Source organism: Pelophylax lessonae (genome assembly GCF_965119305.1).
Source record: "Pelophylax lessonae genome assembly, chromosome: 2".
NCBI classification, from domain to species: Eukaryota; Metazoa; Chordata; class Amphibia; order Anura; family Ranidae; genus Pelophylax; species Pelophylax lessonae.
In genome coordinates, this window is record NC_138769.1 from 597560416 (window position 1) to 597576300 (window position 15885).

The 15885-nt window shown below is 41.7% G+C and overlaps 1 protein-coding gene across 1 annotated transcript in view; it reads right to left on the reverse strand.

The window, feature by feature from the left end:
• Positions 1-15518, reverse strand: part of COPZ1 (COPI coat complex subunit zeta 1) — a 41108-nt gene extending 25590 nt beyond the window's left edge. The window contains exons 1-2 of the mRNA XM_082244936.1: positions 15433-15518; positions 1018-1086 (exon numbers count right to left, since the gene is read on the reverse strand). Coding sequence (XP_082101062.1) covers positions 1018-1086; positions 15433-15450 — 87 coding nt within the window. The 5' untranslated portion in view covers positions 15451-15518. The remainder of the gene's footprint in view (positions 1-1017; positions 1087-15432) is intronic.
• Between the last annotated feature and the right edge of the window lie 367 nt (positions 15519-15885).

A 15885-nucleotide genomic window follows, 5' to 3' on the forward strand; every position in this document is an offset into this window, starting at 1 on the left:
TCCTAGGCAAATGACGTGCACATTGCTTGCTGGGTCTTCTGGGATATGCATGTCACATATTCCAGGAGACCATTAGACTTTTATTCAGTAGAAGGGGGGGGGGAATTTAGACAGTGGTTCTGCATGAGGAGGAAAGGATCAGCACTACTCCCGACCAACCCAGGTGAACTATAAGGAGCAGCCTCAGGATACATGTCCACCAAACCACACACCTTGATACATTTGACCCTGCCCGCTGGGGCACTATGACGAAGCCATGGCTAGTCGGGAGTAGTGGCGATCCTTTCCGCTTTACATTTAGTAGCCCTCTAGATTGGTATCAGGGGAACCCTATGCTCTGGGACACAGGGATTTACTTTCACCTCTACTTTGAGCAGAGCTAAAAGCAATATAACAGGTCACGGTGGTTGAGCATGAGTTCACAACGAAAAACCAAAACCACCAATGTTTTGACATCAAGAAGTACCAGTGGTAACCTGACAAAGTTGAGAGGCAATGACATGGTAATCCTTGACATGAATCATTTTTCAAGAGCAGGAAGCTCAAAAATTACAATATCAGACCACGTACGTTACACACTGACACAATTACGTCTTTGGGACATGTGCAAAGAGCAGTAACCCAAAACAAGAACAGTACACTTTACTGGAGTGAAGGAAGATTGTGGCCTGGCTGCTACAACTACAGCACTTTGTATCAGGGCTGACCATATACTATACAGCCCACCTTTAAAATCTACATTAGATTTAATATCAATTATATAGTGCAAGGACCTGTCTGATTAGATAATAACAGAATAGATTGCTCAGGTTTGTCTTCATATAACCATGTTTTGTTAAATGTACAGAGATTATACAATCAGACTGTATAGTGTATGGCCAGCCTAAAAAAACCTATACAGATTCTCTTTTTTGGACATAAGGAAATGATTAATGATATCTGAGCGTGAGCCCGTGTATGAGCCACTGCTGACACATTTGGTGAGATTAATCTTGCCGTGGGATTTTCCAAGCATACCTTCGCAAAGAGCCTCTCGCCATCGTTGTCTAATATGAGAACAGCTTTCACTGTGTACAACGAGGGGTCCTGCCAGAAGAAAGACCAGAAAAAAAAATCACCATCATTCCACAAGCACTCCCCACCTCCCTCCCTCCATAAAATTTAGGGAATATGTTAGAAGAAAGTTAGATACAGAATGAATCCACATTTAGGCTTGTAACTCAGACATTTTAATGACTCCACTGTGAGGATCTGTTCCTGTAGAATTCTACGTAAACCCTTAATATAGAAAACCTTGCATTTTCAAGTTACAAAGCCGCTTTGGCTTGCAAAAGTTTAATATGCAGGAAAAGAAGCCATGCCCTTACTAAACTTATATTAACCCTTATCAAAAGATATCAAAGTGCATCATTCCATAATGAGGTCACTAGTTTCTGTTATTTGATGGGCTGCATTCCACAAAATGCCAATGCAGTCCAAACATTTACAATCTGTACCTTGCAGTAAGTAGTTCATGTCTGCGTCTGGCCACATTTAATAGAGAGCCATTGGGAACAAAGGAGAGACAGTACAGACATTTAAAAATCAGTTAACCATCCAAACCAGAAGCTACTTCTTCAAAGGATCAATTTTTCCTGCTGCATTGGAGCCCTCGAGACAAAGTTCTGTGATGCACTGACTTCCACGTACTCACAGCCTGAGTGTATAACAGAACTTCACCTCAAACACTGACCACAAGATTCCATCACTTATGTATACACAGTCTAGTTGAAGGAGAAAAATACTTTATGTTCAGTTAACATCTCAGTATTTACCTTGATGAGAATTGTTGATCCGACTATTACACTTTTATGCACTTGTTCTTACATATTTGTTCCACGAGTACAACAAAAACAGCTTTTTTTCTTCACTTCTTTCAGCTTACATCTAGCTTTTAAAAAGCAAGTTTCTCTTTTCCCAGCCCCTTGGAGGAGGGATCCCTCAGGCGCCCAATGTCACCTCTACTACCCATTTGGTGCAGCTGATTAAACTACAAATCCCATGATGCATTGGGATACTAGCAATGTAATAGGAGGGATTCCTGACACGGACAGTGCTCAACCTATCAAACCTGGAAGGGCATGTCAAACCGTGAGTTCCCTGACTCCTCAATTACCTGATGGAAGCATGGATAGGCAAGAGAATGGGAGTCTGAATAGGTTCCCCCACGTCAGCCAGCTGCAATGTAGAATTACTGCTGATGTAAATTAACTATACTGCGGTAGACAAACTGTCCTGGGGAAGGAGAGGGCATGAGGCCAACAGTATTATAAAAAGGAGATTAACAATAATGAGCCATTGAAAGCACAGACTAGTAAAATTAATAATAATAATAATAATAATAATAATAATAATAATAATAATAATAATGGGTACCAGCATTCGCTGTAAAAAGAAAAAAGAAACTCCTTATTGATGCAAGGTAAGACATGACATGCACAAAAGTGCTTTAAGATTTCTGACTAGAGTTCAGCTTTAAAGCGGAACTAAGCTACATCCGAGTACCACAAACTAAAAACACAATTTAATTCATTTTAAATATTCAAAGCAAGCTCAGCCATCCATCCATGACTTCACAATTTATTTTGTTGCAAAATCACTATGAAAAACACCTCCATAGCATTTCCAACCGTGGTCCTCTTGAGTAAGAGTAGAGGATTCCTGCTTCTTCCTGGAATCCATCTGCCCTTAGCTCAGGCATGCAGACAGGAGAGTGTGCTTAGCTGAGAAAACCCCTCCTCCCTCCCGAAGACTCCTGGAATGTAGGACATCATTTTGGCCTAGGTCAGAAACCAGGAAGCAACTGAAAAAATGTTCTTAAAATAAATATAATATACCTTCCTATTTACTAATACTTGCAGCAGAAGAATGAAAATAGTTGACAGAGTTTAGTTATGCTTTAAGAACAATCTTTTTTTGAACATAGCATCTAACATTCTTAAGGCTGGGTTCACACATGTCCAGCTGCAATTTGCATTCCGGAGTCCAGTGCAGTTCTGTTCACCAGTTCAGGTGCCAATTTTTACTTCAATTTTCATCTAAACCAGACCCAAAATTGCACAGGACACTTTTAAAAAATGGACCGTGGCCGTCCTGGACATTTCTGAACCTGCACTATTGAAATCCAGTTCTTTTCACGTTATGCGTATCGAACGCAGTTAAAAACGCATCCGAATCGCATATATGTGAATCGAGCCTTGAAGATAATTCAACAGGCTTCAAACTGAGCAAAAAACGGCATCAGATGACCCCTGATGACGTTGGCTGCGTGCTAACGAAACGAGTCGGGACATGGACCGCAACACGCCATTTCCGGATTGTTTGAAATGCAGGTGGAGGGCGGAAGCGGCTGAAACATTTTGTTTCCGTATACACGCATATCCTTGAAGACCCCTGTAAGTGCAATATTTGGCTTTTTAACATTAAACCTTTTAAATGATACTGCACCATGGGAGCTTCTTCTTTTTATCTCTCCTAACATAACCCCATCCATCCATCCAAGGTATATTGAGCGTTGACCACACAATATGAGCCTTATCCTAAAGGAATAACAGAGTGGAATTTCTGGTAGTGCCTTGATAGTGGAAGTGGAATTGCTCCTCGTTATATGCCAGTGAGGTGTGAACAACGTTAAATCGGACCCCATGTAATTAAGGGGTCAGATAGCTCTGATAAGCTGTGTGTGTGCACAGGGTGAAGGTAACTGCTACTGCATGTCTAGCAGTACCTTTATGAAAATTCCTTAAGGAATCTGGATATCCTTAAGCCCCGTACACACGTACCGATCGTCGGCCGAACGATCAGCCGTCTTTTTTCCAGGGCTGTCGTGTCTGTTGAAAACTGCAAAAGACTGCACACAAATTTTGTCGGCCAAAAACAGCCGACTGCAGAAGTGATGTCATGTGATGGTTAACTTTCCGTGTGTTTTTTCTTCTCTGAGCATGCCCAGTCTTGCAAATCTGCTGATTGTCGGCCGAATTCTGTACTGACTGGCGAACAATCGGCCGTTCTGGTGTTGGTCAACAAAAATTTTAATGCTTGCACGTCAGATTCTTTTCGGGCAAAAGTGCGCTGTCGGCTGTCGGAAACATCATACTAACAAGCCTACAATCGGCTGATCGGTCGTCGGCCGAATATTTACGGCCGACAATCGGTACGTGTGTACGGGGCATTAGCAACTACTTTGCACTCGAATTTTGGACTTCTCACTTACCACGGACTTTCTTTGCACAATAATTATTTAATCTGTTTTAAATGATTATACACCATTTATCACTGATTTTTGTATACTATAATTATATAACTACTAAAATTATTTATTATTAATTTATTTTTTCCAATTTATTGTACACTTTAGTGTATGTCACTATTTTGAGCGCGGTATATCCACAAATATCTCACAACTGACGTTTTTCAATTTTTTTTACGTTGCTGCTCAATGGTAGGAAGATTCCTCACATACTTTGTTTAATTACACACATCATTCAACAATACACTTAAGGCCCCTTTCAAACAGGTGGACCCGTTCAGATCCCCGTCAGTTTTTTTTTTTGGCGGAACTGAAGGGTCCCCCCATGCATTCCTATGGGGCATCAGATGTGAGACATGTCCGCTGACATCCGATCCGCCAAATCTGGATGATTGGAAACCCTATTTTCCATCCATCCAGCGGATCGGATGAGAACGGACTGACGGTCCGTTCTCGTACGATTTCCCCCATAGAGATACATGGGGAACTGACAGCTGTGTCTCCGCACACAGCGCGGAGACACAGCTGTCATCCTCCTGCTCTGTGGGGGATTGGCGGATCGATCCCCCGCTGAGAAAAACGTGTGAAAAGGAGCCTAACTAATCCTTTGCACAGGTGGTTTAGTGATTAACACTAACATTATCTAATTATTTTAGTATTTGCATCAATAACCTGGGTGATGATTTTGAGGTTGTAGTGAATCAATACCAGCACTGACAAAGCATTTTGGAAGTCACACCTGTGGTGCTAATGAATGCCCAAAGCTTTAATTGCAGTGAGGTCCTGTTAAATCCTTTGCTATGTAGACACAACTGCTGCCAGAGGACCAACTAAGCATATTACCAGGCCAAATTAAAGCCCCGTCTAACCCCATTCATTACCTGGATGCTTTGTATTAATCAGAAAACAACTCATTATTAATAAACCGAGTACATTTAAAGAGCTCTTTTAATCATTTCACAAATCTATTGCTACTAGACAAAAATAGCTACAAGGCGCACCAGGGTTTGATTAATCTCACTCTCAAGATGGAAGATGAGTGATTTGGATCTGATCGTTATGCTGCTGTGGCTGCTCTAAGGTGGAAAGTAAGTAATTAATTCTTATGCGCACATTATTTACTAGTAGTTCAATTACCTCTCAAAGGCTGATGTAAATAAATACTGACCCAGCCATTAAACACTGGACAGGCTGTGACATTGCTATATGACATGGAGCTAATTGTTTCTGGGATTTAATAACATCCATCCAATCAAAATGTTCCTAATCAAAAGGTACTAGCCATACTTTGTTCCTAACATTAACCCATGAATGTATTCTAGCATCTAGATCATAGTATACAACCAATCCAATCTAAGTCAACCCCAAGATTTAGGTCTGCTGTAAATCAAAATCTTGCATGCTGATGCGCAAACTCTTGATAGCTAGTGTTGCCCAGGAAAGGAACTTCAATAGTCCCACCAGATTGTACCCGTGCCCTCACTTACTACAGAACATCTTTCCAAGTGCCATAATATATGTTGGTGCTGTTTATTCGACCCAGGCATAATGACCCATATTTAGTGAGAGTGTCCACTGATCATTTGTTTTAAGGACGTGGGTTTTAACACTGCTGGTACCCAGGACACTGCAGGTAACCCTTTTTTCTGTGCACCCCACATCCCTATTCACCATAAACAAAGGTCTCTTGCCCAATTTTTATTTTACTTTACACAAGCACTTTCCCCACCACTAAGGGATGGGTTAATAAACTCAGTTCACTTATGCAAATAAAAGTTAACTGCCCCTAGATTCTCTTCCATGATTGTTCTGATTTTCAAACACTGATAACTTGATGGCATATTCCCTGATTACTGCATACACATCAAGGGATGTAGACTAGAGCTGCTGTTGCCTGACAGACATTGCCTCACCTGTACTTTCCAATTCTCCTGCTAACCCTTCCCTCTTTCCCTGCTTTAAACTGTTAGTAACCTAAACCAAAAAAAAAATATATATATATTGCACCCCCTTTTTAACACATATTAATATAGTCTATAGCAATGCAATACCATTCACCCCTTCCTATGATGAATAATACCCGTCCTGGCTGTGCCTCTCTTCCTGGCAGTAATCATGGCTAACAATGTTGGTCATGGCTGCCTATCCATGACAGCAGTCAGTTGAGGTCTTACGTCATTCCGCTGACTGCACAGGCACGCTCTCTGCTCCCCACCATCCCTCCTGCCTCCAGCCGCTCCTCCCCACCCATCCCTCCCAGCAGCGCCTCCCCGCCCATCCCTCCAGCAGCTCCTCCCCGCCCATCCCTCTTGCCTCTAGCAGCTCCTCCCCGCCTCTTGGAACAGAACGGCGGCAATGTAGTCCATGAATAAATAGCAATTACGTGACCTGCACTTTAGAAGCAGGCAGTTAATTATAAGCAAGTTAGAAAAATTTGACTCGTAGTAGCCTTAAATGTGTGTGTGTATATATTATATATATATATATATATATATATATATATATATATATATATATATATATATATATATATATACATACATACACACAGTGGGTACGGAAAGTATTCAGACCCCCTTAAATTTTTCACTCTTTGTTATATTGCAGCCATTTGCTAAAATCATTTAGGTTCATTCTTCTTCCTCATGAATGTACACATAGCACCCCATATTGACGGAAAAAAATGGCAGAGGATCCCCAAATCCAGGTGTGAAAGACTTGTTGCATCTTTCCCAAAAAGACTCCTGGCTGTATTAGATCAAAAGGGGGCTTCTACTAAATACTGAGCAAAGGGTCTGAATACTTAGGACCATGTGATATTTCAGTTTTTCTTTTTTAATAAATCTGCAACAATGTCAACAATTTTGTGTTTTTCTGTCAGTATGGGGTGCTATGTGTACATTCATGAGGAAGAAGAATGAACTTAAATGATTTTAGCAAATGGCTGCAATATAACAAAGAGTGAAAAATTTAAGGGGGTCTGAATACTTTCCGTACCCACTGTGTATATATAATTATTTTACATTTGGTAACTTTACAACCACTTTAACACAGGCTGGGGGACTCTTCTATCTCCCCAAAGAGAATCCTATCTCCTAGATTCTAGGATTCAATACATTATTTGAATAATGCGAGTTTCCTACAATATATGTTTCAATTGAAAATATATATATATACACACACACACACACACACACACACACACACACACACTACAATTATTGTATTGTGCTTAGCCTGTGGCCGAACACGCTGTTTTGCTATACAGGCGGTCCCCGGGTTACAAACATCCGACTTACAAACCATTCCTACTTACAAATAGAGGGAGACAACAGGAAGTGAGGAGAAATCTCCCCCTAGGAAGGGAAATTCACTCCTGCAAGAGTTCTCATGGGAAAAAGGTGTCTCAATTGAAGCTTTATCACTAATCCTTGTTTCCACAACAACCCAAAATGTTCAAAATCCAGTTGTCATAGGGACAGAAGTGAGGTGAAATCTTCTGAACAGGGGTACAGACAGAAAAACAAATGGTACAGGGGTGTTAACACTTCCCTATACTATGCAAAAAAACGTAAAGATTATTCTTTTGGCTGGAATTAAGCTTAAATAAAATGTACCTGTTTCGACTTAACAAACCTACAGTCCCCATCTTGTTTGTAACCAGGGGACCGCCTGTACTGTAATTTGTCTTATGTTTTTATTGAATACCTCAAAAAAGAAAAAAAAAAAAAAAAAGTTTCAAATCTTCTAAATGACAGAGTGACTTTTAGTGTCTGCTCCAAACTAGTAAAAAAAAAAAAAAAAAAATGGGACGGGAGTTTATACTATTTGCTCTGCTTTTAACTGATTTCATCTAACTCAAATTTTCACAACACCATTTTAGCTCGACCTCTGTACATTTCCCTACCAAACGTCCCACTCACACGTATTTCTAATTGGTTAGCTAAATACATGGTTTATATGCATAAGAGGGGCTGTTTTCCCTTCTAAAGATTTTTGCTTCTATCCATTTATTCCTGCGAAGGATGACAATGCTTTCTCTGTTACAATGGAAGAAAAAAACTGCTGACATCACCCTGCCAATTGGAGAAAAGGAGCAGCAGCAGAGTGATGAGAATCTCTCTGCTCTCTTTTCCTATTAGCGTGTTCCTTATTAGCATATATGCATGCAGTTAACCTGATTTTACTGCCCCTGCATCTACCAGTCTGCATTAGTCCTAGCCATGACAAAAATGCATGCAGAATTGAATATGTAATCAACTCTTTGTCCATTTCCAATCACATTTATAGGCTATGTTCGCCTTTAACAATAAACAAATAACACATTTTTGCAGGTAAAAAAAAAAAAAAAATGTGCATTTTTTTTTTGTTTACAAGTGCCTGCAAGGTATTGCACCTGCAATTAGTTGATCATGGGTGCTATTTTAGGCTTCTGCACACTCTGCTTGATAGAGGAAGAAGTGACCACACTCCGAAGTTGAAATCAAAAAGGAGTGTTTTTATTCCACATCAAAGATAGACATCAAAAGTTCAAACTGTGAGACATAGGACAATAGGTAGATGCGTTTCACGATTAAAGATGTCGCTTACTCATTACCAAGTGAATTGTCGTGAAACGCGTCTACCTATTGTCCTATGTCTCACAGTTTGAACTTTTGATGTCTATCTTTGATGTGGAATAAAAACACTCCTTTTTGATTTCAACTTCGGAGAGCGGTCACTTCTTCCTCTATCAATCAGTTACCGGATTACGGATCCGACCAGCACCTGATACTGCCTCACCTGGAGCGGTCACATCCCAGTTTGGATTCCTTCTGCACACTCTGCACCACATTTTGCTCTCTCCAGAGTTTTCTACAAGGACAAACTCATTTGTAGTCAGATATTATACAGGAAACCTAATGTGTTTCTTCTAGTTAACAGCTTAAATTCTCTGCAAATTGAGATCCAAAATGTGAAGCTTGAGACGTATGAAAACCACCCTACAAAAGATCATGTAGATGGAGGGGAGGGAAGGGACGTTACTGAAACTGCAAGTATTAGGATCTTAATTGTGATGATAAAAATATCTTTAAACAAAGCATTTATCTGCAATAAAAGTTTGATTTTACTCAGGCAATACCTTGTCAATGCATGGGCCAATACTAACCTTTGAGGGTGACAAAAATGTCAGGAGACTGGAGATGTGGCAATATGGTGGCCACATTAGAATATGTATAAAGACCTCATAGTACTACTTTTATTGAAAACAATTTATTGAATACTAAATATAGCTTGGTCAGATTTTACTTTTATCACTTAAGCAGCTCCTAGTCACTTTTATCGTGACAATCTCCTTGTGGAGATGTGACTGAATGAATACCTTGATTACCTCTAAATGAGCACTTTTTATCTTCATATTAAAGTGACAACTAGCATCAAAATTACAGTTGAAGCTGGCAATATATACCTTCTCTCCGATCCATCAATAACATCGTGCTCTAACGTTCTACATAGGAACGTCAGTCATTACTGTACTTATAAAAATATGTTGCTTATATAACTGAAATTGCTGCTGTATACTTCAATGAAGCAATTTGTATTATGGTATTAAGCAAGCTCCATATATCTGACTTGAGACAGGAGGTGAAGCTGGATATCAGCCAGTGTCTGGAGTGTCCTCCTCCTATTGGCTGAGACATCCCTATTTAAAGCTGCCAGTTCTAACACTTCACAGATGAGAAACTTTAATTGATAACTCAAGCTTCATGAGGAGATCGGGAGATGATATCAAGGAGAATGTTTCAGAACAGATAGTGCTGACCAGGCCTATTTAGTAATGAGCAGGAAGTCCTACTATGAGGGTCCGGGACAACACAGAATTCATGTTTAAATATGTCCATTTAATATAATACTGTGATCGGAAACTCCTATCAACTCTTCCGAATACAAAAATGATGTCCACTTTGTCTTAACCAACACAGTAGGGATGTTTGTGTATTTTCCAGCATCCTATGGAATATTTGCAGGTTATCTGGTCCTGGCATGGCTGTGCTGGTCTTCATACACCAACCAAAAGGCAGTCATTTTACTATGCTTATAGTGTGTTTTTCATAGGTCATGTGACTCAAAAACTGCATCAAAAAACGTAACACGTGTGTTAATGTGTTTTTTTTTTTTAATGCATTTCAACGGGTAATGCGTTTTTTTAACTGGCCAAAAATGCAGCAAGCAGGATTTTTAACACCACAAGGGAAATGCAACAAACCAGTGTGAAGACACACAAAATTTCAAGGGACACATTTTTCTTGAAATATATATATTTCAATATATATATAAAATATTTTTTAAAAACTGTTATTAGTTTTCGGCCAAATTCATCCTACATTTTCGGTTTCGGCACCCACATTTTTATTCATATTAACAATCATGTGGATACAAGTTGATGAAAAGCAAAAGGAAGTCTAAAATACTGCACTGAAGGAAAATATCTGAATTGGGGTTGGTTGATCAACTGAGATCATGTTTTCAAATGCCTAGGCTTGTGGTCATGTGACCAACCTTGGAGGTCCTCCAGTTGAGGCAAGCATTTTACTCACACCTTTACTATTCTTCCATCACAGCAAGCACCTTTAAAGTGGTTGAAAACCCTCACATAGCTAGTAAAGGGACTGGCCTCAGGTGATACAAAAGGAGGATTTTTCTCATCTCTGCGCAAGTTGTACCTGTTTATTAGCAGCCAATTCTTGTATAGATCATTCTAAAAACAGAGATCAAAGGATCTTCTCAGCTCCTAGTGCAGGGGGTGGCGATCTGACATCACAGTGCAGTTTGGAGGGAAGGAGCTCAGGTTGTGCCAAGTTAACATTTGAGGAGAGGGTAGCTATACACATCTGTTTTGTGGTTAAAAAGTAGTAAACGGTTAACAGCCAATCACAGCAAATACATGACCATTATGCCCGCCCCACCTCCTGCCATTTAGAAGTTCTAAAATGGCTGGGGGGGGTGAAGAAGTTTAAGTGTCCATTCACATTAGGTCGCTCCGACTTAGGGGGCGACCTGTGAAGTCGCGTGCAGCGCGACTTCGGCGCGACTTGCACGGACTTTACATAATGGAAGTCAATGCAAAAGGGCCCGAAGTAGTACAGGACCCTTTTTCTAAGTCGGAGCGACTTGTGTCGCTAATATTAGAACAGATCCTGTACTGCACAGTGGGAGCGGGAGGACCGCGACTTGTCAGGCTGACAAGTCGCCTGACAAGTCGGATCAATGTGAATGGACACTGAGGCTCGGTTCACACTTGTGCGATGCGGGAACGCTGCGAATATGCAGTGTGATCCCGCATTGCATCCGCACATCTGGCAGTTCACACTGCCATATGCGATACGCAGGGGGTGTCAATTAAATGTTAACGACACCCCCAGTTTGATCGCATATCGCAGTGCGATCTGACAGTTCGCACAGGATCGGATCGCACAAGTGTGAACCACTGTGCGATCCGATTCTGAGGCGGCTCAAAAAATGCCTCATGTGCGTGTTTGGTGCAGATGCGCTGCTAATTCAGCCATACAAAGTGTATGGGTGAACTCGCATCCGCACAGGAGATTGCATGTAACGAAGGAGCAGTGCGCTCCGAATTACATGCGATCAGCGCATTCGCACAAGTGTGAACCGGCTCTGAGGGTTTTTAAAGATACATATATATTTTTGTAAACAATATGACAGGTGCTCTTTAACATAAGGACTTTATTGCTGGTAGTTACTGTGAAATTGTGTGAATAAATCAATGCAGTACATGTTATCTCAGCTTGCATTCATTGAATGAGTTTACCAAAAATGTTAATAATGCAGAATATACAACCTCATGCTACATAACTAAGCTCCATTTCATGCTGAATAAACTAAATTATTAGTGCATCTTAAACTGAAAACTATCTTTAGATAGATTTTTCACTCCAAAAGCATTTTATTAAAAAAAAACATTTCTTCTTGCCTTTCTTGAACCCCCCCCAACATTTGTATTCAGTTCTAGAAACCTATGCCAATTCTATGTACCAAGAAGAGTGTTACTTTCTATGTATTCGATGTATGTTGATTATCGCTGTATTGTTGTTCATTTAATTTGAATAAAATAAAACTTTTATTGGGGAAAAAAAAAACCCACATATATTATATATATATATATATATATATATATATATATAGTTGAAATGTAAAAAAATTAGATTTTTAATTTTTTTTAAACAAATCATCGATTTTTATCCACTCTGCTCACTCCCATGTCGGCAGTGTGTGTTCCTAAGACAAAGAGTGCAGCTCAGCCACACCCATGGCTCCTGCATCTCAGCCAATGAGGAGCGATAGCCCTAGGAGAGCCTTTGCTCTTGTCCACATCGCTGGATCAGGCTTAAAGAGGAAGTAAACCCTCCTCTACAACTTGTACCTATAGGTAAGCCTATAATAAGGCTTACCTATAGGTACTGTAAATATCTCCTAAACATGTACCGTTTAGGAGATATTTACCTTAGAAGCATCCAGTGACGTCACTGGCGCAGGCGCACTGAAGGAACGGCCGCTCGTGCCGTTCATTCAGAACTCCGTGCCGTGACTGTCGGCTCCCGCGCGCGTGCGCGGGAGTGACGTCACCGCGCCTCCGGCCAATCAGATGGCCGGATGCCGCGATCCCGGAAGACGGGCGACTAGACATGTCGCCCGTCATCCAGCTAAGCGGACGGCACGGCGGGGGCTCGTTCTAAGGTAAGTATTTCATAATGAGCTAGTATGCATCGCATACTAGCTCATTATGTGTTTCTCTTGCAGGGTAAGTAAGAAAAAAGAAAATAAAAAAAGAGTTTACAACCTCTTTAAGTATATGGGGGGGGGGGGGTGTTATTTTTGCATGAAGGTAAAAAGCTTTCAGCATTTACAACCACTTTAAAACCCGGTAATAAACGGTCTCACCCTGCTCTGCACATGCTCAGTCAGTTGCTCTCTATTTTTAGGCACTACCGAATTTGTAGAGGCTGATCTGCTGACAGCCTTAAAGCGGAATTAAATCCTCTTATCCTTTATAGACAAGAATGCTGCTTCTGTTGATCTACAACTGCCATGGTGCTGTACATGTGATCAGTTATGACACCAGCCATTTGATGGTTGGACAATTTGGTTGAGGACACAAGCAAATGTGACAGTTTCCCACAATCCTGACATTCCAGGAATGTAACTTTTTTAAACCATTAAATCATTGGGTTTAGTTCCACTTTATAAGTTTTTGTTGTTCAGGGCTCTGGGCTTCAACAAAATGGCAGCCTCCAGCAAGAAGAAACAGGAGCAATGCTGGAGGCAATTTACAGCACACACTAATGTTGGTATTATTAATGTGGAATGCGTGTTCCTTGCTAAAGTACATTATTTTTATCAAGTTGTTATGGGAAAAGTTCCACTTTAACCACTTCAATACCGGGCACGTTCACCCCCTTCTTGCCCAGGCCAATTTATAGTTTTTAGCGCTGTTGCATTTTGAATGACAATTGCGCGGTGATGCAACACTGTACCTAAACCAAATTTATGGCATTTTCTTCCCACAAATAGAGCTTTCTTTTGGTGGTATTTGATCACCGCAAGGTTTTTTTCTTTTTTGCTATACAAATAAAAAAAAAAGAACGAAAAGTTTGAAAAAAAAAAAAAAAAGTTTTTTGTTTAGGTTATAAAATTTTGTAAATAAATACGTTTTTTCCTGCACTGATGAGGCCGCACTGACAGGCACTGATGGGGTGGCACTGATAGGCAGTACTGATAGATGGCAATGATGGGCACTGGCGGGCAGCACTGATGGGGAGGGCACTGGCGGGCAGCACTGATGGGGAGCGCACTGTCGGGCAGCGCACTGGCGGGCAGCTCTGATGGGGAGCGCACTGGCGGGCAGCACTGATGGGGAGCGCACTGGCGGGCAGCACTGATGGGGAGCGCACTGGCGGGCAGCACTGAGCCCTGACTGCCATCCCTGGTGGCCATGGTGGGCATCCCTGGGGGTTCTAGTGGCATCCCCCAAAAGGGTCTGCACTGGTAATCAATGCTCTCATTACCAGTGCAGACCCCCCCGTCAGGAGAGCCGCAGATCGGCTCTCTTCTACTCCTGCCTGTCAGGCATGATATGAGGAAAGCCGATCAACTGCACTTCCTGTTTACTATGTGACTAGCTGTGGTTGGACACAGCTGGTCACATGGTAAAGAGCCTACATCAGTAGGCTCTTTACCGAGATTGGAGATGCGGTGTGTCATAGTGACACACCGCAGCACCGATTGATGCGCAGAGCGCATTATCCTGCCGCCGTCATATGACATCCGGTCAGGATAATGTACCCACCTTCCCGCCGTCCTTTACCTATAGGGCGGGCAGGAAATGGTTAAAGTTGTATTAAACCCAAAAATGTAATATATTGCAGCTTATTAATCACCAGATGCGGTGGCTGCATTTGTTTTTTTTTGTTAGTCTTTTTTCCCTCTGGTAATCTGGTCGGTAGCATACCTCCTGTATTAGCGTGCCCGCACTCTGTAGGAAGGAGTACAGGAGGCACATTGACAGCAAAATTGTCAGTCTGGTGAGATGGCGGGGGGGGGGGGTTAGTGTTACACATATTAGCAGATTTAAACACACTTACCCAAACTACATCTAGCAGTTTATAAGCAGTTGCAGCAACAGTTTTTTTTCCCCCTTTTGGGATACAGGTTTTACATAAATAAAAGCTGATGATGGTCAGCACCCCTGTCAGTGGTAAATGGTTTGTCATCCCTCTGATAAATCTGAAAAAAAAGCTTTCAGACTGTAAAGAGTTGGTGATCCCATAGGGAGTCTATGGCACAGTTAGACATGGGCTGTATGAAGAAGAGATAGAGGTCTGTGGAAAGGTAATACAGGAGGGGTGACACATGACATTGCATTATATGTCACCTCCCTGTACATTCATAGAACAGACACACAGCCCAGTGTAACCAGTGACTGAAGACTGCTGTATGGTCCCATATGCTCGCTACAGGAAGACACTAGGCTCTACACACTCACACACAGACAGGCCATGTACCCGCACACAGAACACACGCCTGTCCTCCCCTCTCAGTCAGCACACACCGACCTCTCTTCTACCTCATTCTGCGGCCTCACTCACCAGTAATACCGCGTCCATCTTCCTCAATCCTGCCGACGTGGAGGAACACTCAGGTTGGCCACTGGAGCTGTCAATCCGCAACAGGCTCTCCGCCCACACTCCTATCCCATTGGCCTCAGCGGGAGGGAGGCTGAGCCATCGCGTTCCTAAGTCTACTATTGGTCAACGTCATCCAGTAGAATGCTAGTCTGCACGCATTTTCTAAGCGGAAGCGTCTGCTATTGGCTCGCCTGGTTATGTGAAGGATGCTGTTAACCCTCCCGGATTGGTGGACACATCATTACACCTTTTGTCACTTCCGCCTCAGCTTTCTATGGGCGGGTCTACCTTGAGCTTTTCACGTTATCTGATTGGACCTTTGTGGAACAGCCTGCTTACCAATGGAGGGGTTAATCTAGTTGCCATGGTAACTGGTAGACTGCAGACGTGGCTTCCTGTAGCTGTAGTGTTAAA